The sequence below is a fragment of the Cheilinus undulatus genome, linkage group 3, assembly GCF_018320785.1.
Source record: "Cheilinus undulatus linkage group 3, ASM1832078v1, whole genome shotgun sequence".
NCBI classification, from domain to species: domain Eukaryota; kingdom Metazoa; phylum Chordata; class Actinopteri; order Labriformes; family Labridae; genus Cheilinus; species Cheilinus undulatus.
In genome coordinates, this window is record NC_054867.1 from 38,269,266 (window position 1) to 38,295,441 (window position 26,176).

A 26,176-nucleotide genomic window follows, 5' to 3' on the forward strand; every position below is an offset into this window, starting at 1 on the left:
TGTTCCGTTAAAACAATGTACACATTTTGGGGGGTGAACCCTGTGTTGTTTTCAGCATTGATAAATGTGCACACTGGAAAATATCACTTGTGATATTAGTGTCTTAGTAGGTGCACTGAACACTTGCAAAAATGTCTACATGTCACAGGGTCTTTAGGAACTGAGCACCTCTAAAGTTTGATTCTTAAATTATTAAATTTGAAAATAAATCACTTGGCTACTCTGTGCACACACCTAGTCAGCATTAATTCAATGATTACTGTTACTTTCCAAATATAGGCACAATACACCTTGTTTTGCCTGGATGTTAACTTTCCTAACTGAGTGAGTCATTTTCACATTTAACCATCTTTGGTTCTTAATTGAGTTGTTTGCTCGTGCCTGTAGCGCCACCTTGTGACGGCTAAGCTTCAAGTCAATGTTTTCTTCTGAAATAGTAAGACTATTATAAATACAACTGAAAAAAATATATAAATTTAGCGATAAAAAACATATAGAGATACATTACAAATGCGATGATACCGTGCTAGATGTAAATAATACATAACGAGAGTTTGACAATGCATGGTCAGAAAATTGTCAAAATGCACTGGTCAAACGGCACGCATGCGTAATAGCGTCCTTCTCTGGGAGCGTTTGTTTCATTGTCTTTGATGGGCCGTTAAAGCTTTCCTCGTTCAACTATCGTTCTCATCACCGCCCATCCGGCTGCAAATACAGAAAGGAAACGTACACGGTGTCAAATCAAGCTAGTGACCACATCAGCCGGCTGGGAGACTGCTGCCTCATCTACCGTTAGCTTTTGTTACACTTTCTCGCGGTTGTATCGACAGTTTGCACTTTTTAAGATTTTTTATTAGATTTTTCGTGATTTTTTTTGGCCTCTTATTTGCCTCTCGCTGAGAATGGCTGACCCCAAATACGCAAACCTACCAGGAATTGTAAGTTGCTATCGTTAGCAGACAGATTAGCTTGATTGCTATTTAGCAACGCTAGCTCCAAGCTGTGACAGCTAGGTTAGCTAACATCTCTGCTGTCGTTTTTGCTTCGTGCATATTGTTAGCAACAGTTACACCAAAATGTTTAATAGTTCCTGTGTTTTATCCGCTAAGACTTGAGCTAATGTAACGTTTTCTGATACAATTATCCAGAAAGCACAGGTTAGCAAATACGGGTTGTTGAATGAGCCGGGGCGTTGGCCAGGCTAATGTTAATAAAGGGGTTATATGACCCTGTGATATACTGTTTACCTTATTGTTTTAAAAGGCTTTTAACGAGCCGGACGTGTACGAGACCGGAGACCTCCCAGAGGATGACCAGGCTCAATTTGAGTCGGTAAGTAGCTGTTTTTTGTTTACTGTTTGGGTGAGCCCGGGGGCTGATTTGGTTGCATATTAGGCTAACATAGCAGGCTAACAAGTGTTTACGCTGTCATTTATGGAAATCCGGTGTTTCAAATGCATCAAATGTCTAAGCTAAACGGCAACACTCGTTGAATTTATGCATAATGAAGAGGTTTAAGTCGTGAGATTTGAATGACAATCAGTTGTGTTGTGTTCTTACTTACTACTGTTTTCTAATGACAAAAAGAAATTGGCCTGTTTTCTACCTTAATTATAAGATTGTATGTAAGGCTACCAGTTAACCATGTTGATATATAATTTTGTACAAAGAACACGCCTCTGTTGAAAACTCAGTATTTTTTTCAAATGCCAATTTACCCTCTAAATTTATCTAATGTGTTTTTTAGTCTATTTGCTTACAATATGCGGGAAACTGTAAGTAAGAGAGGGTAGTGTAATTATGTGAAGGACATAAAACTTTCCCCTCATCAGGCACTTGTATTTTTTTTTAAATATCATTAGTCAAAATGTGTTTTGTATGTTGACAACTATGTCAACACTTTGGTCTTATGACTCTAAGCCTAAGAAAATGTCTCTTCTCTTTGCTCTCTAACAGTAACATTCAGCAGTGATCTAGTCAGAGTTGACATCTCTATACTATTGCCTCATTTAATTGTGATATGCATAAGGACCTCATAAACTGATAATGGATGATCTGACATCTCTTTTAAACATGCCTGGATAACTACTGACCAGCAAAATGAATCCTAATTGGCATTTTCCCTTCCATGTTTCCACACTCGTTCTCCAAATCCCCTTGCCCTTGTTTTGACTCTCCCCCACCCCTCCTGGAACTCTAGTTTGTACAAGTAAGACTGGCTCCATTTTACTCTCAGTGAGCTTAATGCCATGCTTATAATGCATGTTTTTAACCTATATCCACTTTTTCTTACTTCTGCTGATTGGGATGAAATGAGAAATACATTAATGGAGTGACCCTTTTGTGCTCTGTAATTCATACATTTTTGATTGTTTTGAAGTGCAAGGATTCAATTCTTTTCCTCCTATTTGTGTTGCTTATATAAACTGTCCTGTCAGTGGACAGTGTTGCTGATGGGTCTTCAGTAGCATTTTGATTATCTCATTCATTTGGCCATGCTTTGGCAAAGCTGGGAAGGCTCAAAGAAGTGTGAGAGTGAAACATTGTTAGGAAAAGAAAAGTATTTGTCTATTTGATTTGAATATCATTTTCCTTTTTAACCTTTCATCGTGTTCTAACAATTGCTTCCTGGCTTACTACACTTTAATGACACTAACTGAGCATTTCAAAGGCCCCTGTACTGTGTACGATAAAACCTCCAGGCTCATTGCATGACATAGTTTTTGAGGTGAATATAATTTAAAAGGCTGAACTGGATGCCAAAGAATACATTTTGACACACCTATCTGATGTTTTTTGAATCTCTGGTGAATCAAATTGAAACTGGCTGCTCTACCTTCAGTGATTTCTAGGCCTAAAGACAACCAAAAAGAACTTGGTAGACTGTAATCACACCCACACGCCTACCAATCAATTGGTCATCAGGGTATTAAAAGACAAAAACCTTCATGTTCTCTCCAGATAAATCTAATTAGTATCAGTGTCCTCACTCATTAACAGTCTAAATGAACTTTAAAAAATATTGAAATGAGCTTTTTGCAGCATTATAACTTGTTTTTAAAATCTTGAATACTTAAATAACTATTGACTCAAAGCCAACCAGCGTGCACCTGCCTATATTCATATGATTTCACTGCACCACATTTATTTAGAATTATATATAAAATATCTTAAGATAACTGTCTATGTCTTCATTTATAACTGTAACTATTTGCAGGACCCACTTGTTCCAGCTGGCACTGTATAATTTTCAACATATGCCAGACAACATCCATTGTATATTTTTCTAAGGTGAAGTGGAAAAAAGTCTGCAGGTTGAATAGTAAAGAACGACTTTCAAGGAGACGTTGCTATATGTTCTCTATCTGACTGTAACAGAAGGAGAGCAGGAGTGTGTTTTAATCAGATGATTAAGGCAGTTAATATTCGCCATCACTGAATTAAAGAGGCATTGGGAGTGGATGCTGTGATGGAGGGCAGTGCAGAGACATTGGTATCTTTGTGTCAAGTTGATGTGTTGTTTCTCAGTTAGTTAGAGTGTAACCGCTGTGAAACAATGAGAAAGTAATGTTGTAGACGTGTATCACAGTTGTCCTCTCTACCTGGATTGCCCACTCCTGCATGCCCCTCTCTTATTCCCTCCGCTGTGCGCTCCTGCCCTCCCAATTGTCTGACCAACAAGATTTTAGTCAAGTGACCAAAGCTTATCATCAAACTGACTGGAAGGTGTCAGTCCTAGTAATTTCACGTATAGGTGAATTGGATTTTTATTTGCATCCGTTGTATCCATATTAAGTGGAAAAGATACTGTTACAAACATGACCAGTCAACATTGACATAGTTTGTTTTGTAAGCAACTGTTTTGTGTTGAAGCCTTCAGTCCAGTCCTTTCGGTCAAACGGGCTGTATTTCTCTTTCTACTGCCGTATCTCTGTCTTCTCATTATTTGTAAAAAAAAAAAATCAGGCATGTACGGCAAGGTTAATATCATTTTCACTTGAATCGTTTAAAGGCTGCACAAAAGCTTTGCCATCAGTGGGGCATCTGCAGACATGTCCAAGGGTGTGAAGTATCATGTTGGTTTTTGGCCAAATTCTTTTAATGTGGGCAGCTAAACATGGTGTACAGGGGCCTTTACTTGGATAAAATTATTAACCGCTTCATTTAAGCCAGCAGATTAACTTCCGATGAACTGCATGTTTGTTAAGAAATAACTCAGTCTGACTGAAGATTCATGATGGATGTCAGTTTGTTGAACTTAATGCTTTTACAAGTGTTAAGGCCTGTTTCAGTTAACTTTCTGGTCTCCCTCAAACCCCTGTTACCATTCACTCTTACTCATGCTGTTTTTGAAAACACCAATCCACTACATCCATAGCATAATGCTGTGAGACCTGCAGTGCTCTCCATGAAAGCATATGGTCACACTGCATTATAAAGTACAGTATGGAATCAAAGGAGAAAGTAACATGCTGATGTTAATGGACCATCTTACCACCCTGACTTGGGAAAGAGAGAAAGAACTGGAGACATCAGAAGCAGTCTGTCCCGTGTGTCTCCAGGGTTTTTAGCAGAAACTCTCTGAACACTGCTTTCTTTCTTATCTTTCCCTGACCCCGGCCAACTGTTCCTGTTGTGTGCATGGCATGTGATAACCACATTAATCTGTGTTGTCTCTCTCTCTCTCCCCCCCTACTTTTCTCTCTCCCTCTGCTCTTGCGTTACTTTCTCTAACTCTCTTTGGAAACCCAAGGAGCTGGTAAGAGCCTGACTAACCCTCCTCCTCCTCCTGCTCCTCCACCCTGCATCTGTGTAACCGTCTGTGTTCTGTGTTATCTTTTCATCCAAATCTGTGTTTGTTTGTGTGTAAGCCCATACTCATACCATCTTTATGTATGTGTCAGTGGTGTTATAATATTCTCCATAATTTAATATAATATAGCCTCTAGTTCACTATAATTTATTTCTAGGAAGCTTTAATCAAATGATTTTTGTTTTCCTAAGAATCACTAATTAAGGAACAGTCATTTAGAAAAGAAAGTTTTAGAGGCTTCTAGCTTTGGTTCTGCACTTTTTTATTCATGTAACACTGATTAAACCAAAGTAGACTTCAATAACCTGGACAAAATATATTTTTAAAACATATCAAAAGAGTCCACTTTCGTGGGTATGGGTATGACTGTGAAACACAGTTTGTCACCTTTGTCTCCTAGCTGCTGGTATTTCCAATACAATGGTATGTTTAAATAATCTATGCCACCCCAAAATCCATAAATTATGGCTGCTAAACTTTTGCAGATTTTCTTGATTCATGGCTACACTGGCTTTTATTTTCTGAGGGCCTATGGCCTCGAGCACAATCAAGCACACACTAACCAAGCTGCCAAAATCTCTGCCTTTTAATCACAATTTGGTACAATGATTGAACCTGGAATTTCCTCTCAAAATTTACCAGTCCTGTTGACATATATATTTCAAGTCTACCTTGGGATATGAGACTTTTGGCTCACTGGTTCAGTAAGTCAAGGCTCATTTTAAGTCTTTGCTGTCTGTAAAGTTGTACGTGCCCTTTTTTGGCTATTTCTTTGTTCATCTGACTTTATTTTCGGGTTTTTCAATGACAGGAAGAGCTCTGCAGCGACAGTGTGGAGAGGATTGTGGTCAACCCTAATGCAGCCTATGACAAGTTCAAAGACAAGCATGTCACCACCAAGGGACTTGGTATGTTTGCAGTAAATAAAAAACATTTTTTTATTCCACAACCTAATAATGAGGTGTTAAAGTAGTACAGTAGGACAAGTTAACTATTACTAAAAGCAGTAGACTATCACAGTAATTTCAAACTAAAGGTATGCAATTGAAGCATGCATATGATACACCTCAGTTTAACATCAACATAAACTTCAGCCTCTAAAATGTCCACACAGTTGAATTAACACCTCTCAAAACATTTTAAGCAGAGAGTGAACAACACATTAGCATAGGATTTGTTGCAAAGTTGTTTAATTAGACTAACCTGGTAACTAAGAGATATTTCACAGGTGTGCTTCAGTCCTGGGAAAAAAATATAACGCATACTTAATCAAAGCCTTGGACAAAACTGTTTTACATCTCTACAAAATGGCTTTTACCAAATGATGTATCTACTCTTAAAGGATGGAGCTAGTTTTTAAAGTATGGTAGTTCTGGATCACATTGGGCTTTTGTCTGACAAGCACTTTTCTTGTCTTGTCTGTCATATAAATCTCCTTCATTTTATTTGCCTCCTTTTCACAGACTTCTCAGACAGAATCAGTAAAAGCAGAAGAGTGGGCTATGAATCTGGAGAATTTGAAATTGTGAGTATTCACTGTTCTGCCAAAAAAATTTTCTCCACTTTTATTCTTTGGGAAATTCTGTTAGTGAATCATCAGGATTTTTTATTTCACTGGCTGCATGTTACATTGTCTGAGACAGTGTTATGCTGTTCAATGTCAAGGTTGCTCTTGAAGGTGTGGATACATTTTTACTGTTTTGTAATAGTCAGACTGTTTCTCTTTACTTGGTTTAGCTTGGAGAGGGCTGTGGAGTGAAGGAGACACCCCAGCAGAAGTACCAGCGCTTGGTCAATGAGATTCAGGAACTCATTCAGGAGGTGGATACTATCCAGGTGAACTTACAGCCACACACATGCACATGGAAGAACACTCGTCCCTGCCTACAGGACTTAGTGAGAGATGACTTAGATAAGGTAGCCTTACGAGGAAGTGTGGAGGGGGGGTTAAATCAGGTATTAATTCAGGAGAGTAATCGGGCATTAATTCAGGAGAGTAAAACCTTTACGCGCCAAGGTTTAATATAGATTTGTGTAGTAATTGTTGTAGCAGCTGCAGCTTCCAGGTGAAAATATTTTACATCAGAACTCCAAATACTAGTCTCTGCGATTCTGAATCTATTAAAAATGTCCAAAAATCTGTATAAAAGTTGATGTTACATTTATGAATCAAATCATGTCCCCCAGAATCAAAGTGAATGAAGTTGTGAGATATTGAGATTCAGTCCCCTGTAGATCTTAGAATAGAACCAAAAGCTTTGTTTTGTGTGTGCACTGAAGCTTTTAATTCACCGTGAGAATCAATGCTGATTAAAAGCAGTGAAAGGAATTGTTTTTCAAATGTACAAAGACTCCACAACCCAGAAACTAATTAAACTGGGGTATCATTAACTTTTTCTCATAAAGCAGCAGACTTTGCTCTCAGTGGATAGTACACCAGACTCTATTTCAGCCAGTGAAATAGATTCTGTAACAGTGTCTGTGGGTTTTGGCTCATGCCAGTCATGCTGGTAGATTATACAGACTGGCTGTGGTGAACCTGCTGCTTCTCTGCCACAAGATCTAAATTTATTCTCACGAAAGACCTAAGAGTAGTCTGGGTATCCATTCATTCGTTTTGCTGAATGAAAACTTCAGATGCTACATATATGAATGCTAACATGTCATACTACACTTAAATATTTAAACGTGTGGCTTTGTTTGAATATACTGTGCTAAGCTTTTATACAAGGATGTAAAACTTAAGTCTGACTTTGTATGTACAAAGTTGTAACTGACAATTATGTCATGCACTCTGCTTTGCTATTCCAAGAGTAAAAGTTGGGGTTTTGTGTGTTTTGGCAAAGTTCCAGTACATAAACATTGCCAATGGTTTGGTGCACTTTTGAAAGTGTGCAGGGGTTTAATATAACATCCGGTGGACTCTAATGCCTGTTTTGTTTTGTTTTTTCCATCTAAAGGTTGGATGTGGATTATATTCTGGGGTGACTTACAAACCTGTAGAAAGTGCTAAGACATGAAACATCATGACTTCAAGTGTGTACAGCTGCCATTGTCACATGCTTTATGAGACCTAACAAAAATGTAAACTCACTGCATTCATTGTGTTTTGCATAAAGCCACTTCAAGTGCTGGGATACAAAATGGCACATAGCAGTAGTGTGTGGCACTTTTGAACTGCTTTTCTTCCTTGTTAAGTCATAATCTGTCATTTTAAGAAAAAAGGAAGTATACCTTTAGTGTTAACATTATTGTTGAGTTCTAGTTTGACTGGAATCACTCCTCAGTAAGGAAAACAAGAGACAAACAGAGGGTAGAGGAACTCATGGGCTGTGAGTCTCACAACAATCAATGGAGGCTCACTGACAGCTCAACTGCCATACTGTAGCTTGTAAATACATAAACTCCATAGAGGGAAAACAGATGGTATTAAAAGAGCAACAGCGATGCACAGAACTGCACATACTGGACTTTGCTAAATGGAACGGAAATGGTTTAAACCTTTTTCCACTTGTGAGATTCCAAAAAAAGACTGCAGCTTACTGAGGAGACTTGTAGTCCAGGTTTATGGTACCTATAATTTTTGAGGGATTCATCCCACTCATATGCACAAGTCTAATGAAACAGAAGTTGTTTTTTAAAGCTTTGATACCTTTGAATAATGTTGATCATAAAAATAAAAGCAGATAGTATTGCTTTGTAAACTGTAAAATACAATTCTATGCAAGTATTACTGCTGTGGAACTAATAAAACAATAATTTTGATTAATTAATCACGCAAACAGCACAATATTTTTGTTAAAAGCAAATTGATCACATCAGTGTTTCCTACATTTGTCCACTGTAGCATTGTAAACTGGATAAAAAAAATAAGCCATGCATATTGTGGTCTTGTGATAATTATTATTATTTTATATATCCGAAAGATTAACACCATCCTGTAATTATTAATAGGACAACTTCTAGTCTCTATCTCTCCTCCTGCCTCTGTCTGTGAGTGCTTCTCTGTAGTGCACACAAGTACACAGAGACAAACACTATCACCCTCATGCAGACGTGCAGCAGTGCTATGTCCAAAAATACTGAATTCAGCAAATGATGTGCAGACTTTCCTGTTTAAAGTTTACTCCTGTGTTGCCACTCTAAAACCTCATAAAAAGATCGGATGCTGTTAAAAACACGTTCTTGAAGCATGAACTTTCCTGCATGCACTTGTGTAATGCAATCTTGTTAGAGGAATTACACCCTCACTTAGAGAGTAACAAAACACCAATGAAGAGACAGAGGGACAAAAAAGAGGAGGCAGACAGCCTGGTCAGACTGAGAGCAGAGGTAGGCCTACAGCCTGTGGGGGTCTGTCTTTTACAGATCAGATACAGTAAGTTGTGAATTCAGGGTTAATAAAATGAAAAAGTAAGATATAAACAACAATGTATCATTTATAATGTCAATTCATGCAAATAATTGTGATTAATTAATCACAAAGCCTGTAATTATTTGAGTTTTTATTGCCTGACAGCACTAGAAAATTTTGACATCATGAATCTTACTCAAATCAGTTTGTGAAACAGCCACCTCTGTTGTAGAGATTCAGGAAACACAAGACTACCAACATAGTCAGCTCCATAAGTACTGAGGCGATAACCTTTTTATTTGTCATACACCACTAACATGGACTTGAAGATAAACAAGCATGAGCCTTTATTGTAGACAAGAAATGTAAGGGAGTTTCAAGCAATATTGGACAAGATCTTTAGGAGTTACAACCTTTTTTAAATTGACCCAACTCTCAGGGTACTAAAAGTAATTGAACACCTTAAAATTACACTGCTATGTTTGATTAGTTTGTCACAAACCCTTAGCTGGAATCTGGGGCCCTTAAAAATTGTCTGCTCCTAAGGCTGCTCTCAATTCTTTCTAGTTTTAGGGGCTTTTTGTTAAGCGTTTTCCCTTTAGCAAGAGAAATTCATTCTGTTGGATTCATTCCATTTGAGCTGACTGTTTATCATGGAAAGCAGCCCAAGCTCTCTAAAGCTTACCAAATAAGCTTAGTAGAAAATCATTTCAGAGACTTGTGTATTGAGTTGAAAGAGTCAAAGAAATGTGCCCTGTATATTAAGCTGTTTATCTTGGTTACCTTTAAGTAAATGCTTTGGCAGTTTACTACGATCACTGGTTCCAACACAGGTTAAAAATACCAGAATATCCCTTAATCTGCAAAATAATGGCATAATGATCCCACATTGTTACCTAGTGCACAAGATCTTGTATTTACAGTGTCCTTTCCCTCTTTGAATTTGTGATAGAACACTAAGTATTTAACACATTTGTAGTCCTAGATTTCATCAAGCTCTCTGGCATCAATGTTTGTTTTATTTTTAGACTGCCACAAAGGAAAGCAATGCAGAGGAACGCCTGACCCCAGTGGTGCTCGCCAAGCAGGCGGCTCAACTCAAACAGCAGCTGGTTTCTGCTCATCTTGATTCTCTGCTGGGACCGCAGGCGCACATCAACCTGGCCGACCCAGATGGAGCACTGGCCAGGTGAGCTGTGACAAGACAATAAAGAATTCTGAAACCAGATGCTACAACCTATCAGAACCTGAAGGTGTAGGCAGGGAATGGATGGAAAATGGGGTGGTTTGACAAAATAGAGAGTCAGCATTAGATAGGGAGCAGGAGAGCAGGGGAATTAATTTCACTAAGCCTTGGACTGTAACCCAGATATAGAAAGTGAGAGTAATAAGGCCACGGCTGTACAGTTGGTTCAATTGCTCACATAAATCCTGCTGAGCCTAGTGTAGCTTTACCTGGGGAGCGCAAGAATGGACAGACAGATGATTTAAGAAGGGAAATAAAAACTGGGGAAGGTAAAAGATTAACAGAGGGAAGGCTTAGAGAGATAAAAATATACTGTCGCGACATGTCAAGGAACTCGAGATAAAGATGGACAGAAAGTGACACAAGGAGAGCAAAATGTGATGAAACCTTTTAAAGATAAAAGCTTAACTTGACCTTGCAGTTTTTTAAAAGAGCTTAAGAAGATTGAGGAGAGGTGCAGAGTGGCACATGGCTGATAACAATATTGAACATACGGTATAATCCTTTGTGTCTCCTTTGCTGCAGGCGTCTGCTCACCCAGTTGGAGGCGGCCAAGGGCAGCCGCAGCAGCGGAGACACCAAACAGACAGCATCAGCTAAGGGCCCAGATGGAGTGGTGCTGTATGAGCTGCACAGCCGACCGGAGCAGGAGAAATTCAACGAGTCTGCCAAGGTAAAATAGAAACGGAAGAGGAGGGAGCACAGAGTTGAGTGTCTCAAATGAATGCTTTAGCAAAATGAGCAAATGTTTCAACAGCGTGATCAGCTATACGCTTTTGTTTTCATTCTCTCTGGAGGAATGTCAGAATATTTGACGGCAATGAGCGGGACAAAAGGCAGGGAGGTGTGTGTGTAGGCGTTTTTGTGTGTGTGTGTGTGTCTTGTGGGATGCTGTTGTCACTGCCAACCATGTGTTGCCTTTTTCCGTCCCTGTAGATGGCAGAACTAGAGAAGCGTCTCGCTGAGCTGGAGATAGCTGTTGGCTCAGGATCAGACAAGCAGGTACACACTGTCTCAGACACAGTTTTTTTCACACACACATCCCTTTCTCTTTCATTCAGGCTAATTCTGTTCATATCCTTCACTTTTATTCTAAAACCAGCTAAATTTCCATGCTCCTGTTGCTGTGAAACCATCCATAAAAGTGAAATCGAAATGAAACCTTTCACTAGATTTATGTAGATTTTGGAGGAGGCTTCATTGTGTCTTGCTAAAATGTGTTTTGTGTTTTTTTTCTCTGTGTTTACGTTGCAGGGGCCTCTGAGTGCTGGTGTACAAGGAGCCAGTTTGATGGTAGGAAGTCAACTAAGTTCTTTTTGTAGAACAATGTTTTGAGTTTGTGTTTGTATTCATAGCACTTTGTATCTGAAGTGCAGCAGGAGAACTGGGTCACACTTCACAGGTGACACCACTTCCTCCAAGTTTGTTTACTGTTGCTGCGCCAGAGTAAGAACACAAACTTTTTTTACTCAAACTTTAGATAATGTCTTTGTCTGTGTGATTTTTTGTATCAGGACACTATTGAGCTACTGCAGGCGAGGGTCAGTGCGCTGGACTCTTCTACTCTGGATCAAGTAGAAGCTAGACTGCAGGTAACTAAAAAAATACACAGCACACAGCATAGGGTAAGGACAAAACGGATGCTTTTGTTCTACATAGACTGTTTCTGTATAAACCTTTCTTCAAGATGCCCAAGACTGCCCTGGTCAATCATGTCTTACTAAATAAGAATATATTCTTACTGGGGCTGTCAAGATTAATCAAGTTAATTGTGAGAAATCAAGGTTTGAAATTCGTGCACTATAAGTTTTTTAATCACAATTAATCTCTTGTTTCATTGTCCCTTTCAGCATACTTTTATCAATCCATGTCAGTGTCTTCGTGCAGCCACAGTGATTTAAATAAGCCCACCACTGCTCCTTAATGTCTCATTTCACTTTAAAAAACACTCAGGCAGCTCAGTGGACAAGTCAGAAGTCATCTCAGCCTTGTATTGTCAAAAATTGTCCTTTTTTACTATCCACTTATTTCCTTTAAGATCCATTACAAGTTCATTTTTCCGTGGATAAGTTCATGTTATAATCTTCAATCTACTAATAAAAGCAGCTCTGTATCCAACCAGGAAGTCAGTTACCCTTATATTAAGACAGTACAAAAAATCCAAAAACAAGACAAAACAGTTCTGAATGCAAAATAGTGACATTTTAAAATTTGATCAGAGGGTGCAATTAATCATGATTAACTCCAGAAAGAATGAGATTAATTGTGCAAAAAAAAAAGGATCTTTTGACAGCCCTAATTCTTATTGATATAGGCTATGTTTTACCAGTAGCGTCTTTTCTATCTCATTGATGTTTTATCCAATAAAGGCAAGCAAACTCCTCCACATTGTCTAACTTGCAAAATACACAACAATAGTTTGGTACTGGAACTTTTGACTGATTAGGATCCTGAAGCAAAACATTTCCAATAGATGTTATTGTGCAAATGATTGTTTGCTTTAAAAAAATAAATATCTTCTATGCACCTGTAAAAAAAAAAAAAAAAAAAAATATATATATATATATATATATATATATATATATGTTTCTGTTGTCTTTGAGCAGGTTCAGATCTAAAGTTTACAGCAAACATGCTCTAATGTCATATGAGAATAAACTTTTTTACAAGATCTGAACGCTTCTTGCTTTAGTTCCTCTCATTATGTACTCTAGCAATCAATATAAAAATCACATAAACATTTTAAGGGTAACGTGTTTTATTTTTCTCTGAATTTCCTGAGCTCAACAGTTATTATAGTGCTACACATCTTTCTAAATAACCGTACATGTCTGATAACTTCAGGTCAGGGAGAGTGCTTTGTAGTGAGTTGCTGAGAAATGTGTATTATTAAGACAAAAGTGCCTTTTCTTCTTCTAAAATGTGTCAAATTTTCAGACAAGTTTGGGCTTGTTTTGCCTGTAGATTGATGATAACCTTTCTGTGTCAGCCTATCTGAATGCATCTAAAACTTTCCCATCTTTTTTGCTCTTCATTTCAGAGTGTCCTTGGAAAGATGAATGAGATTGCTAAACATAAGGCAGCCATTGAGGATGCTGATACACAAAACAAGGTTTGTCAGTCTTATACATCCATCCTTACACAACAAACTGAAGTAACCACTTCAGATTCTTCCCAAAGTCATGAGCACTGACTTTTCACAATATACTTGACCCCCTCTCATAAAGAGCACTTAAAATATCAATGAATCAGACAAGTGTAAGAGGTTTTTTATTATTATGATATTTTAAAATGTATTCAGATTTTTTTTGTGTCAATTGAAACCTCTTTAGTTTAGTTTTATGGCATTTGGAAAATATTTTGCTTTGGTTGGATTGTAAACTGCATGTGCCTGATCTAATGCAGTCCATCAGTTCACCAAAGTCAAGTTCCTTTTATGTTGAGGCTAAGCAACACTGGAAAAAATTGACATTGTGATATTTTGTCTTTCTACTGAATACATCGAAGTTTTACTTAAAAATAGAACTATACTAGATAAATGCGATTTATATTTACTTACAATAATTGAATTTTCAGGCAGATGAGGAATGTTTTAATTGGGTCAAAAAGTCATTCACACTTAAACCTCCTTTCATCACACAGCTACAATAAAAACACACAAGAGGAGGTGAAGTGTGGAGAGTGTCACATTTCTACATAGGTTAAAATTTACAGATAAAGATATTCCTTACTTACATTTTCAACAACCATTTCTATTCATGTTCAAAGCTATGTTTAGTCTGATCAACTGACATCTAATTAAACAAAAAATCACTGTCTTCAGCTGCCAGTCGTGACTCTACCACACTGCATTGCACACCTGTAACTGTAATGAAAACAATAAAGGCACACCCTTAACGGACCACGCATGTGGCCACAGCATTAACAAGCACTGGGACGAGGTGCAGCTGTAAGCAGGAACAGATCTGCTTACTTTAACTGAGCATCTACCTTGAGCTTCTTGTCCGTGTATTTCCGATGGCAGCCTGAACATACATGCAGGGGACACAAAGACTGCATATTCTTTGACTGCAGATTGCAATATCAGACAGACTTACCATCAAGTAGTCATAAAAAGAGAAAACTCACGGTTTTGGCCTACTGTAAACACAGCACTGGCAGCATGGCTTACTTCAGGTTACATGAGCAACATTGCATGTCCAGCTATGTAACTACTGCCCATATCTCAGTCACCGTTCTAAAAAGACTGATTGTTTTTGTGTTAACAAAAACTGACCTAGAAATAAAGATTTTGATTCAGGTCCATTCTCGACAAACATACAATATACAATTAGCTTTGAAATCTGGATGATTTTCAGAGTAATGAACAGTTACATACTTTATACTTAAAAGGCCAGTAGAGGGCAGCATGTAATATTATATCATTGAAGTGAATGATAATGTATAATTAATCGATGTTTTTATACAATTGCTTTTGACTTATTTGGATACTGTATTATTCTGTAATCATCACTCATTGAGTAGAGTTTGTGGCATTAAGTTAGCTATAACATAAGATTGACAATAAAGTCATTGTTCATACAATAACTGCAGCTATGTCTTTAGTCATAAAATCCAGCTGCTATTAAAAAGGGAAAATACCAATCATATAGAACCACGGCATCATTCATTCATTTTGATTCAAGTTAAAATCATAAACTCTCGTGTGTCAAAGCCCAACACAAATGTAATCTACACATCACCTCTGTAACAATAACACCACAGAGAACTTGTTTAAATGTACTCATTAGTGTCTGTTTGAATGTGTTCACCTGTCAGGTGTCGCAGCTCTATGACACTGTGCAGAAGTGGGATGCTGTGTCCACTTCCATCCCTCAGGTGGTTCAGAGACTTGTTGCTGTCAAGGAGCTGCATGAGCAAGGTAACAGAGGGGACCTGAAAACAAGCTTGTGTGTCCTCACATGATTCTCTGAGAGTTAAAAGTCACATCACTTAATCTAATAATATTGTATGACTGCACTGGTACAGAGTAATTAGTTCATATTCCAAATATTGTAATCTTATTGCTCTAGGGGCAAATTTCACACCAGTAATGATAATAACAAAGAAGACTTTGATAATTTATGTCCTGTTCTTTTATGTGAGTGTAGAAGAACCTTGAAATGACACCCATGAGAGTTCAAGGAGAAGATGTATGTAGGTTAGTGGGGGTAGGGATAAGCATTAAACATTCAAAATATGTAGGATGAAACCACAGAGCATAACAGGGTGTGAACCCGGATCACGTTTCAAGAGGAATCTGAGCTGGGAAGCCTGGAAGATTTGCATTTACAATGTGAACGTCTGTGTGTGAGACAAAAGATGAAAACGGGATTCAAACGGATAATTGAATTAGCCCAAACCATGCCATTCTATTACAACAAAGGGCATGAATCAGGGAATGGGAGCCCCAATATGATAATGGAATTAGACTAAATCTAGCAGTAATGTTAAACACCCCCTCAGGGGCAAAAAGATGCATGACATTATATATCACATTATCATCTTATTATTATTTAGCACATGATACAGAATGTTAGCATCAATGGATTATATTGATAAATTATCTCTGAGAGCAGGAAGAGGTGATTTATCATCCAGACTGTCCTTCCACCAATCTGTCACAGTCTGCCTCTTTTCTCCGTTTTTATCCATAAAAGCAAACAAGTACAGGACATGCTGTATAACATTTTAAGGCATTATTTATCAGTTTTAGAATAAATTAATCACTCCTTTCTCTTCATTTTGGCTGAGAACAAAGAAAACATTGCAGTATCTTAGCTGAAACCTGGGCTGCAAATGAGTAAAATTATTCTTACTGTGTTCATCTCCCTCCTGCCTTCATTTCTTCCTCTGCCACCGTCTGGTAGCCATGCAGTTTGGCCAGCTGCTGACCCACCTGGACACCACTCAGCAGATGATCAACAACTCTCTGAAGGATAATAACACCCTGCTAACACAGGTAAGGAGTTAAACATCTATGGCACATTGGGGACACCATAGATCATTTTTAAGACCGTTTAAGTGTAAAACTTTAACCAGGATTTTGGTGGCCTTATGCTGCCACCAGAGACTGTTCTGAAAGAATAGAGTGGAATATTATTGATTTTGGGATGCAGGTTTTGTCTGTTTGCTGCCTCTGCTTTTACTTTCCAGTTGTGGATCTGGTTAGATGAATACGATTAAACAAGCTACCAGAGACATTTTTAGGGACTTTTGAAACCATGACTACATCTGATTTTCAAGTGTTTGTCATTAAAGTAGCTGAGAGTATGAATTATGAAGAATACAATTTTAAAATTCACAAGGCTTTGTTGGGTAACCTGTAAATACTTTCCATATGATTTGTAATAGTTAAATTTACTGTAAAGGGCAGTATGGCGGCACAAGGGTTAGCGCTGTTGCCTCACAGCAAGAGGGTCGCTGGTGTGCTTCCTGGTCAGGGCCTTTCTGTGCGGAGTATGCATGTTCTCTCTGTGCACGTGTGGGTTCGCTCCGGGTACTCCGGCTTCCTCCCACCATCAAAAACATGCTCGTTAGGTTAATTGGTGACTCTAAATTGGCCGTAGGTGTGAGTGTGTGTGCCTGGTTGTCTGTCTCTATATGTCAGGCCTGCGATTGACTGGCGACCAGTCCAGGGTGTACCCTGCCTCTTACCCAATGACAGCTGGGATAGGCTCCAGCCCCCCTGTGACTTCTAACATGGAAAGTGGTACAGAAAATGGATGGATGGAAAGTTGCTGTAAAGTAATTTTTCTTTATTATACAAATGATATTAAAATAGTGTTCACTGGGGCTGAGCAATATTCGAAATAAGAAATATTGCGATAGTTTATATATATATATATATATATATATATATATATATATACACACACACACACACACTCCATTTTCAAATATCACACTGTGCAGCCACAGCAACTCTCACACAGACACAGAGGGCGGAGACAGAGTAAGCTGTCTCGGACTCATCAGCTTTACTAATTAACTCACCAGTATGTTGCTTAAATGTCATCAACCATTTCTAATGATATTCAAAGCTAAGTTTGAATGACATTGTCACGTCCACGAGTGCAACTGATGGTTAAATGAATGCTTACAGGGTCTATCTGTTGTGACTTTCAAGCAGCTGCGCACACAGTGAAGCTCTAAAATAAACAATGGGTACATCTGGGCTGTGAACCATTCCTTGATTATCGAGCACCATGACAAGGTGCCATTTATAGCGGGAACCAGCTCGCCTAGGATCGGTCCTAACTAGCGTCTGCCTGAAGCTGAATACCAGGCAGTTGCATGACCTGTTGCTCACATACTCCCTTGAACAGAGCTTGCTTCTCTGGCTTCCGATGAGAATTTCAGACAGACTTTCTTCACGTTGGGGATCAACAAACATGTAATTTTGGCTAAAATACTTAAGCATACGAGGAGCAACATGATGTGCATCAGGTCATCTGATTATCGCACATCCATGCAATGCAACTACTGCGCATGTGCAAATCATCATCACATAGAAATACAATATCGTTCAGCCCTAGTGGTTATATTTTCAGATTCTGCAAAAGCAGGTGCCAAATTATCAGCACTGAAACCACTATTTTTACATTTATTCATTGCCCTGTACTTCACCTAGTGTGTAACTTATACTACAACCACTGTACCACTGCAACTGTATTCTGTCAAGCAAGTGCAAATGCTCTTGTAGCATCAAATTCCTGGAGTTCAAGGTGTCATTTTAACATATTTTGTGTGTAATTCTGCAAAAAAATAGTTTTTTCATTTCTTCCCTTCAGCATTAAAATTTCCTTCCAAAATACACAAAAGTTGTATGAAAATGACAAATTAAAGACATTTAGGGATTAAACAGACCTAAGTGGTGATTTCATCAGGGTGACAGAAGATTAGAGGAGTAAAATGTCACATTTGAAAAGATAGAGAAAGACAGGTGAACAGGTTCTACCTTCAGTAAGAACCTTCATTATCTCTGCATGTCTGTTTCCCTTATCTTCATTCACTCGTCCCTCCGTACACAGGTTCTATCTGCATTGTTCTCTGCCTCACCGAATACCATCATTATCAATTCTTGTCAACAACAGGCTCATTTTGCTCCACCTCATCAATCATTCTCCCTCGTAACTTCATCAGCCTTGCTTCCCTAACTTGATTTTTTTTTTCTCCCCGTCATCCCTCCAGGTCCAGCAGACGATGAAGGAAAACCTGGTGGCTATAGAAGAAAACTTTGCTGCACTAGATCAGAGGATGAAGAAAGTCTCCAAATAAGCAGCCTAAGAGTTTTGGACCGGTCCAGGAGAGTGAAGAGAACATGGACAAATAAGAGTTGGCTGGAGAGCGCTCTTGCTTTCTACTTTGCCTCTGCCTTTTTTTTTTCACTAAGTGGAATGTTAAAAGTGGGAAAAGATGGAAAACTAAAAGAAGAGACCAAAATGTTCGTGTCCACACTCTTTCCTTCTTCCTTTTTCTTGCATCAAATTGATATCAACTGAAAACACTTTTGTCCACTCTACTCATGCCACTGAATGCAGTCCCCCTGGTAAGCTCTTTGACTTTTAGACTGGATTGTTTTTATAAAATATTAGTATTAAAGGTAAGACATTTCTCCAATCCTATGAAACCTCACACTATCACTGGATTTGTACTGTCAGCTTTGGTGAAGGTAGATGGATCACAGTAATGTTGGGTTAAAGGATGAGACTGTAAAAAGAATTTAAAAGGATCTATTGTCTTCTAGTGTAGCAGGAGCACTTCTGTGCAGGTGTCAGGGCCAGGTGTCAGAAGGAAAGCATGTAAATATGCCTGTGTACCTTATCGTTTCTTCACGCTCAGTCGCTTGTAACTATATTATTATGACTGAGAACGGACTCCACAGACAAACTTTTAATGTGCTCTATCATTGCCTACAAGTCAACTGTAATGTACATCCGTGGTCATGGAAACCAATCAATAAAACAAAGTGCGATAAAATGAGCTTGTTTTGATTTCATGACTGCTTTAACAATCACTCTGACAAAGCTTACTGCTAAAATACTTTTTTTGAAAAAAATAACTATCAAATTACTGAATACATAAGAATTTGTAGCCCTTTCTTCTTATGTCATTAATCAGTGTTTCTCACCTGGTGTGCCTTGAGACAAGTCTTGGCGTGCCATGGAAATCTGTACAATCATGTTACTACAACTATAAAATAACTTTAGTTACTAGAACATGTTTGAATATAGATATTTTATGTATACTGTATAGATATAGTTTGGCTCAAGATTTTGGCTTGATCTCAAATGCGCTTTGGGCAAAAAGGTCTGGTAAACACCGTTATAAATTATAAGGCTATATCTCGTCATGTCAAATAAAATCCATTGAGGTGTCATGCAAGGTTCCCTAAACATCCAATTGCTCAAGGGTAGAGTCGGCTGTCTCCTAACCAAAAGGTGGTTCTGTCATCAGCTGCTTGTGGATGTGTATGGATGGGATTATTTTATACATATAGACAATTTACACAGCTGTCTACTATCACTGTGTGAATGAGGTATGAATGGGTAAATGTTACCTGCAGTGTTTAAGTGCTGTACAAGCTAAAGTGTATTAATCATTTATGTACTAACTTCTAATGACAAAATAAGGAAATGTGTTCCTTAAGATGAAAATTCATCAGTCGGTAGTAAATTATTTTTAAGCCAAAGCACTTCATCTTTCACAATGCACATTGGGACTTTAGAAGCATCCATACATTTGATGTTATTCTATTTCCCAAGATAAGAAACAAACATAGTTTTCTTCAGGTCTTGACTTATCTTGTTTCTCTAACAAAGCACAGTTTTTCCTTTGTTGTTTATTTTGCCCTTATACTCAAGATATAAGGAAACTATCTCATTATCACAGGAAACCCAGTGTTATACTGAGATAAGTCAAGATCTCAAGAAAAAAGTTTTCTCCTAAAATCAGTAAAATTCAATTGATGATGCATGTCCCTTTAGGACTTTTGTACAGGAGAGATACACAGTTTAGCTGAAGAGAGTCAGGGGACATATGCATCAAATTTTGGGATTGGGATTTGAACCCCAGGCCAGTGTGTTTAGAGCTATAGATTCAGTATATGAACTCCTGCTCTACCAACTAAGCTCAACCAGCACCCAAAAATAGTGTTTAATACAATGTTTACTTAGTATATACAGTGAATTCAAACAGTATTCAGACCTCCATCACTTTTTCAGTTTTGTTATGTTGCAGCCTGATGCTACAGCCGAAAAAAAAAAAAAATTCTCATTAATCGATACTTACTACCCTGTCATGTCAAAGTGAAAACAGAATCTTTAAATCTTTTGCAAATGTATTCAACATAAAAAATGAAATATCACATTTACATAAGTATTCAGACACTTTACAAAACACTTGAAATTTAGCTCAGTTTCCTCCCATTTCTCTTGATCTTTGCTGAGATGTTTCTACACCTTGATTGGAGTCCCCTTGTGGTTAATCATGTAGATTGGACATGTTTTGATTTTATTGGAAAGCACTTTGGTCACTTTATGTGTTATAAAGGGCCCTACAAATAAAAATTGATTGACTGATTGATGATTTTGGAAAGGCACACACCTCTCTATAGAAGGCCTCACTGCTGGTAGTGCCTAGAGCAAAAACCAAGCCATGAGGCCAAAGGAATCATCTATGGAGCTCAGAGACAGGATTGTTGCAAGGCACAGATGTGAAAATAAAGGTTCTGCTGAACAACAAAGCCCACTTGGCTTTCATTTGTTTTGCACTGACGAGAGGCTTCTATCTAGCCACTCTGACATAAAGCCCAGATCAGTGGAGGGCTGCAGTGATGGTTGTCCTTCTGGAACTTTGTCTTATCTCCACATGGGATCTCTGGAGCTCAGTCAGAGTGACCATCAGGCTTTTGGTCTCCTCTCTTGCTAAGGTCCTTCTTCTCCCCAGTTTGGCCAGGCGACCAGTTCTTGGAAGAGTTCTGGTTGTGCCAAACTTCTTCAATGTGAGAATTATGGAGTCTTCAGAGCAGCAGAATTTTTTTCGTAGCCTTCCCCAGATCTGTACCTCGCAGCAGTCCCGTCTCTGAGCTCTGCAGGCAGCTCATGGCTTGGCTTTTGCCTTGATATTCTTTGTCAGCTGTGAGGCTTTCTATAGAGAGGTGTGTGCCTTTCCAAATCATGTCCATTGTACTTGATTTACCTCATGTAGTCTCCAATCAAGGTGCAGAAACATCTCAGCAACAATTCAGAGAAATGAGGGGAACTTGAGCTGAAGGGATCTGAGCACTTTCTAAAGGCATTGTATGTAATTAGCAAAAAAAGTCCTCTAAAAGCCACCTCTCTGAGGTTATTTTAGGTTAGGAATTTTAGTTCCCCTTAATGACCACTAGATGTCAGCAAAGTATCTTGTATAAAAGCATCTATACTTCTTTATAGCCTTGAAAAACTATCAATTATATTTGAAAATCATGAATTATCCAACTGTAATTAAACACATTTCTACTTTATTTTAAACTATATATATTTTGTATCTCATTACCAAATTGTGTAATCATTGATTCTAGGACCATCACACACACAAAAAAATGTGCCTGTAGTGTCTTGCACCTGTGTGAAGCTCAAGTAAACATATTTTTCTGTTCTCTCACATCAAGTAATAAAGGATCCAGTTTATTTTTGTATTGGTTATTTATTTGAAGTGAACTGAAAAGGAATATTTTAGACTGTCTATATTTTAAAAACTAAATTTAGGAGTACTTTTAAGACAGCATCTCTGGTTTATGTTTTGATCCCCCTCCCTTTTTATTATCGCTCTGCTCTCCTCTATTGGTGTTCTATAAGATCCGCACCTAAAGGATCAAAAGGCAAACCTCATAAACACACCCACAGGTATAGCTGAATATTCTCAAAGCCTTGCTTTGTGAGGTCAACCACAAATCCAGCTGGCATTAGTAAGGTTTATAACAAGCACTAGAACAAAAAGCTCACCCATGTTGAACACCAGGTGATGGTATTAGGGACAAAGGTGAAAAGATAGAGTACAGTGGGGTAAGGATCAGGTGTTTCTGATGAGTCATCTAGACACAACAGCTCTGAGTTCACTCAGACGCAGACTGAGCTGCCAAGAGATACACGGTCTAAAGGTCAGTTTCATAGTTGCTAAAACATCTTACCGGATGGCCCTCTAAAACAAGCTTGGACAAACCACTGTAACTGACAGAGCCTAGTCTTACTGCCTGTATGTTTGCTTTATATCAGAACAAGTACTGAGTACAGTTGTAATTCCCCTTTCTTGGGCAGGGAGGTTAATAGTGGCCTACTTGGACACCACATATCAAGTGTGACTTGGAGGGAATCAGATCCAGAGCTTTTACTTAGAAGGGAATGCCCCAGATGAGCACAGAGACATACCGCATACTGTATATCATGTTATCCTGCATTTGTCCTTCTATTTTGGGTGTGGGTCAGCACTGCCCCATCTGTCAAGACACGCTTTTACACAGTGAAATTTCAAAGAGAAAATACTGTGATTTTATTTGGATTTCTACATGGCCGTGAATTTGTAGGATATAAGTGACTGATAATACAGGAATCCCTTTGAAAACCTGTCGATTTAAGGAGTTGGCTTAAAGTCTGAAGGAGAAACATCTCAGTAACATGCATTACAATTACCTATTCTTGACTTTAAAGTCAAATTACAGCTGCTTTCAAGCCACCTTTCCTCCAATGGACAAAAGCACATGTGTATCTCCTCGGGCAGCAGAGCAGCTGAATATAGAGGAGGCTGTGGGGAGCACCAATTGCTCCGAAATCTTAGTTTCCCCCTATATCAGTACCAGAAACAAAGAGTGGAGGAATAAAAGGATGGAGTTAAACGCCTGGAGTGTGCGTCTCGCTGCCAGTAAACCCACCTGTTCAGACAGGCTTTTAAACTTTAATGCCCTACAGTCTCCTGCTTGGGCTTTTTTTTCTACTATGCCTTTTTTTCTCATGTCTCATCTTTGACACATGTGTCAGCGCCATGAAATGAAGAAATCACGGCTGTCAGTGCAGCACTGATTTTTTTTAAACAATGTACACAAAATCAGGGAAATAACGGGGGGCTTTTGGATTAAAGGAGGTGGAAATTCACTAAAGATTGGTGTTAAAATGTTTAAATTCAATATCTATCTAAATCCCAGTCTATTACAATATAGACTTCTTTGCAAAGCTGTTATTACAAGAAAAACTGGGAAAATTCTTAAAGAAAAGAAATCTGAGGGGGGCGTGAAAACTAACATCACATTTGAAGAATAAGCGATGGCAAAGATGAAAGATCTCGCTCCATCAGTTTGTCAGATTCTGGTGAATAAGTGTGGACTGGTGAGGAGTCTGTCGTGAAGCAGAAGGAAGGACAGAAGTGGGTGGAGGTAAGCGGAGTAAAATGGGATGGATATACTGTTGTGGGGCAGAATGGGGCTTGTAAGGAGTTTAAAAAAAACACAGAGGCAGTTAGGTGGAGCTAGGTGAGGCTGAGAGGTAAACACGGTTTAACAGACTAATAAGATTGACTGTAAAAGTGGTCACGAAGCTCAGTCTCAACAAGTGGATTTGACATTTAGCTGTTAAATCTGGACAAGATGAGCATGCAGTGATGGAAAAACTGGAAATAAATCAAGCATACACATGAAATTATGAATTCTTACTTTTAAAGAGTGCTGGAAAAAATATGCAATTAAATGTGATAACAGATGCCTCCCTGAAATTTAAATGAAAATGATTTGATTAATGGGTATAATCGGACAAAAGAGAGCAGCAATATCGGCCTCGGCTGAGACGGGAATTGGCAGAAGAGATGAATGTTTTTTACAAGAGAAACATAAAGCTTATAGATAATTATTGGAAAATATATCCCATTTTAAAATGCTTGAAAGAGATGAAAATTTTAGCAATTTTTTCTGTCATTTTTTAGTTTAAAAATTACACGTCAATCCACACACACACCCACATAGACAAGGCAGTGTTATGTAGACTTTCAGAAAAGGTGAGGAGTTTTTTCCTCTGGTTTTATGGGACCCAGAAATAATAATAATTTAAAAAAAAGATTTAAGCAAACAATGAGAAAGGGCAAATCAAGAGAGACGAAGGGTGAGAGAAAAGGAATTTACAGTATCACGAAACATGTTAACAGCTGTATCTGTTGGATGGGGAAAGATTCCGACAGCTGGTGTCTGTGTGACAGGGGAAGGACTGGGTGTGGAGGAACCCTGACCAAGGGCACAGGACAGGACGGATAGACGGGAGCACGGCGGTGGCTGGAAATTCCCCACACACTTTCTCCCTTTAAAACAAGAGAAAACAAAAGCCAAAATCTGACTTAAGGGAAATATACTTACACATATATGTTAAAACACATTATTTTCCTCATTCTTTTGTTTTGTTTTTTTGTTGAAAATGTGTAAAATTTAAGATACTAACACTTGTTGTGAATGAATATGGCAGGGGCACAACAAAAACATGAGTAAACCTAACCAAAACATCACTTTTTCACATTTGATTTCCTTTCTTTAAAACAGTGTCGGCTTCCCTTGTTTCCTTTTCTTTATTGGCAATATATTAACACTGGCATGTTGTCACTGTCAGGTTAAGTTATGTAAGCATAACTGGTTTATTTGTTTGTTTTCCCTTTAAATAATACATGATGTAATACATGACGGTAAGGATTATCTGTTGAAAAGTATCTCTGGGAAAATCATTTTATGACTTGGCAGACAAAAGATAGTTAGCGAAACAAGGCGAGAGCGAGTTAAACATTACAACAACCCCATAGCAACTGATATCACCAAATATACCAATCAGTAAAGACTTCATCTCATCTAAAAGCTGATCCACACCCAGACACTTCTCAGTCTGGAGCATGTGTTTACATTCAAGTGTGCTAAATCACAGCAAAATACAAGAAGACAATAAAGAATAGATGGGGTAATCATATTTATCTTTTATAAATATACTGTGTATTTGTTTTATTTTGTTTACTTGTTTTTCTTGTTTAATTGAGACTGCTGTCATTAGGAAAACAAGGACCCTCATGGCCAGACAATGTTGACAAAACATGGCAACCCAGATCTGAGGTTGTAAACAGTGTTTTATAATGAATACAACACAGACGAAGGGACTGACAAAATAAACAGACGGCGGGGTGGAGGGATGGAGGGAGGGGTGCAGAGAAAGTATGCTGAACTACTCAGCAACAGCCACTCAAGTCGTGACGTGTTCACGGTGCTTCCTGCAGCGCTTTAACCCGGGTCCTAGAGACAGTATTTGAGCTTTCTATTCGCTGCTTGGCGCTGTTGCTATGGGGCTGTGCATGTTGAGCCGTGCACGTGGCGCCGTGCATGGAAAACAGTTTGTGTGTGCTGAGTTTGGGATTAGGGCAGAAAAGTGTCAGGAGTGGGGATCAAGAGCAGGACATGACGAAACGACGCGGATTTATTACATCGACACTCCACTTGTTGTTGTTGTTGACGACGCTGTTGTTTACCTTAATAATGGCCATCATCCAGACCCGGGATAATGACATTAACTGTTTGTGTCGTGCTGTGTCTTAGACGGTGACCTTGCTGAACTCTTACTTTCATATCATATTATTTTTACTTTAAAGACTTTTAAAGGCTTTTTTGTATGCTATGTGTTATCCATCTGTATAATTACTTATTGTTGACAACATTATCAACTATCAG

General features: G+C 38.4%; 2 protein-coding genes across 4 annotated transcripts in view; one reads left to right on the top strand and one right to left on the bottom strand.

The window, feature by feature from the left end:
- The first annotated feature begins 756 nt into the window (after nucleotides 1–756).
- Nucleotides 757–19,437, top strand: dctn2 (dynactin 2 (p50)). 3 transcript variants are annotated; one of them, XM_041783291.1, is made up of 15 exons: nucleotides 757–941; nucleotides 1,267–1,335; nucleotides 2,204–2,212; nucleotides 5,628–5,724; nucleotides 6,280–6,341; nucleotides 6,554–6,652; nucleotides 10,199–10,359; nucleotides 10,942–11,089; nucleotides 11,353–11,418; nucleotides 11,671–11,709; nucleotides 11,931–12,008; nucleotides 13,457–13,528; nucleotides 15,235–15,337; nucleotides 16,326–16,417; nucleotides 18,649–19,437. In XM_041783291.1, exons 1-15 carry the CDS (start codon nucleotides 906–908, stop codon nucleotides 18,733–18,735), a joined length of 1,218 nt encoding a protein of 405 aa, XP_041639225.1. In that variant the 5' UTR covers nucleotides 757–905; the 3' UTR covers nucleotides 18,736–19,437. The 3 variants fall into 3 exon arrangements, with proteins under 3 accessions (XP_041639225.1, XP_041639226.1, XP_041639227.1); XM_041783292.1 differs by lacking the exon at nucleotides 2,204–2,212 and adding an exon at nucleotides 4,757–4,762; XM_041783293.1 differs by lacking the exon at nucleotides 2,204–2,212.
- Nucleotides 19,438–24,092: 4,655 nt separating this feature from the next.
- mars1 (methionyl-tRNA synthetase 1) overlaps nucleotides 24,093–26,176 on the bottom strand; it is a 31,405-nt gene continuing 29,321 nt past the window's right edge. Inside the window, exon 23 of the mRNA XM_041782548.1 lies at nucleotides 24,093–24,777. The gene's annotated coding sequence lies outside the window, so the exon portion shown is untranslated. The remainder of the gene's footprint in view (nucleotides 24,778–26,176) is intronic.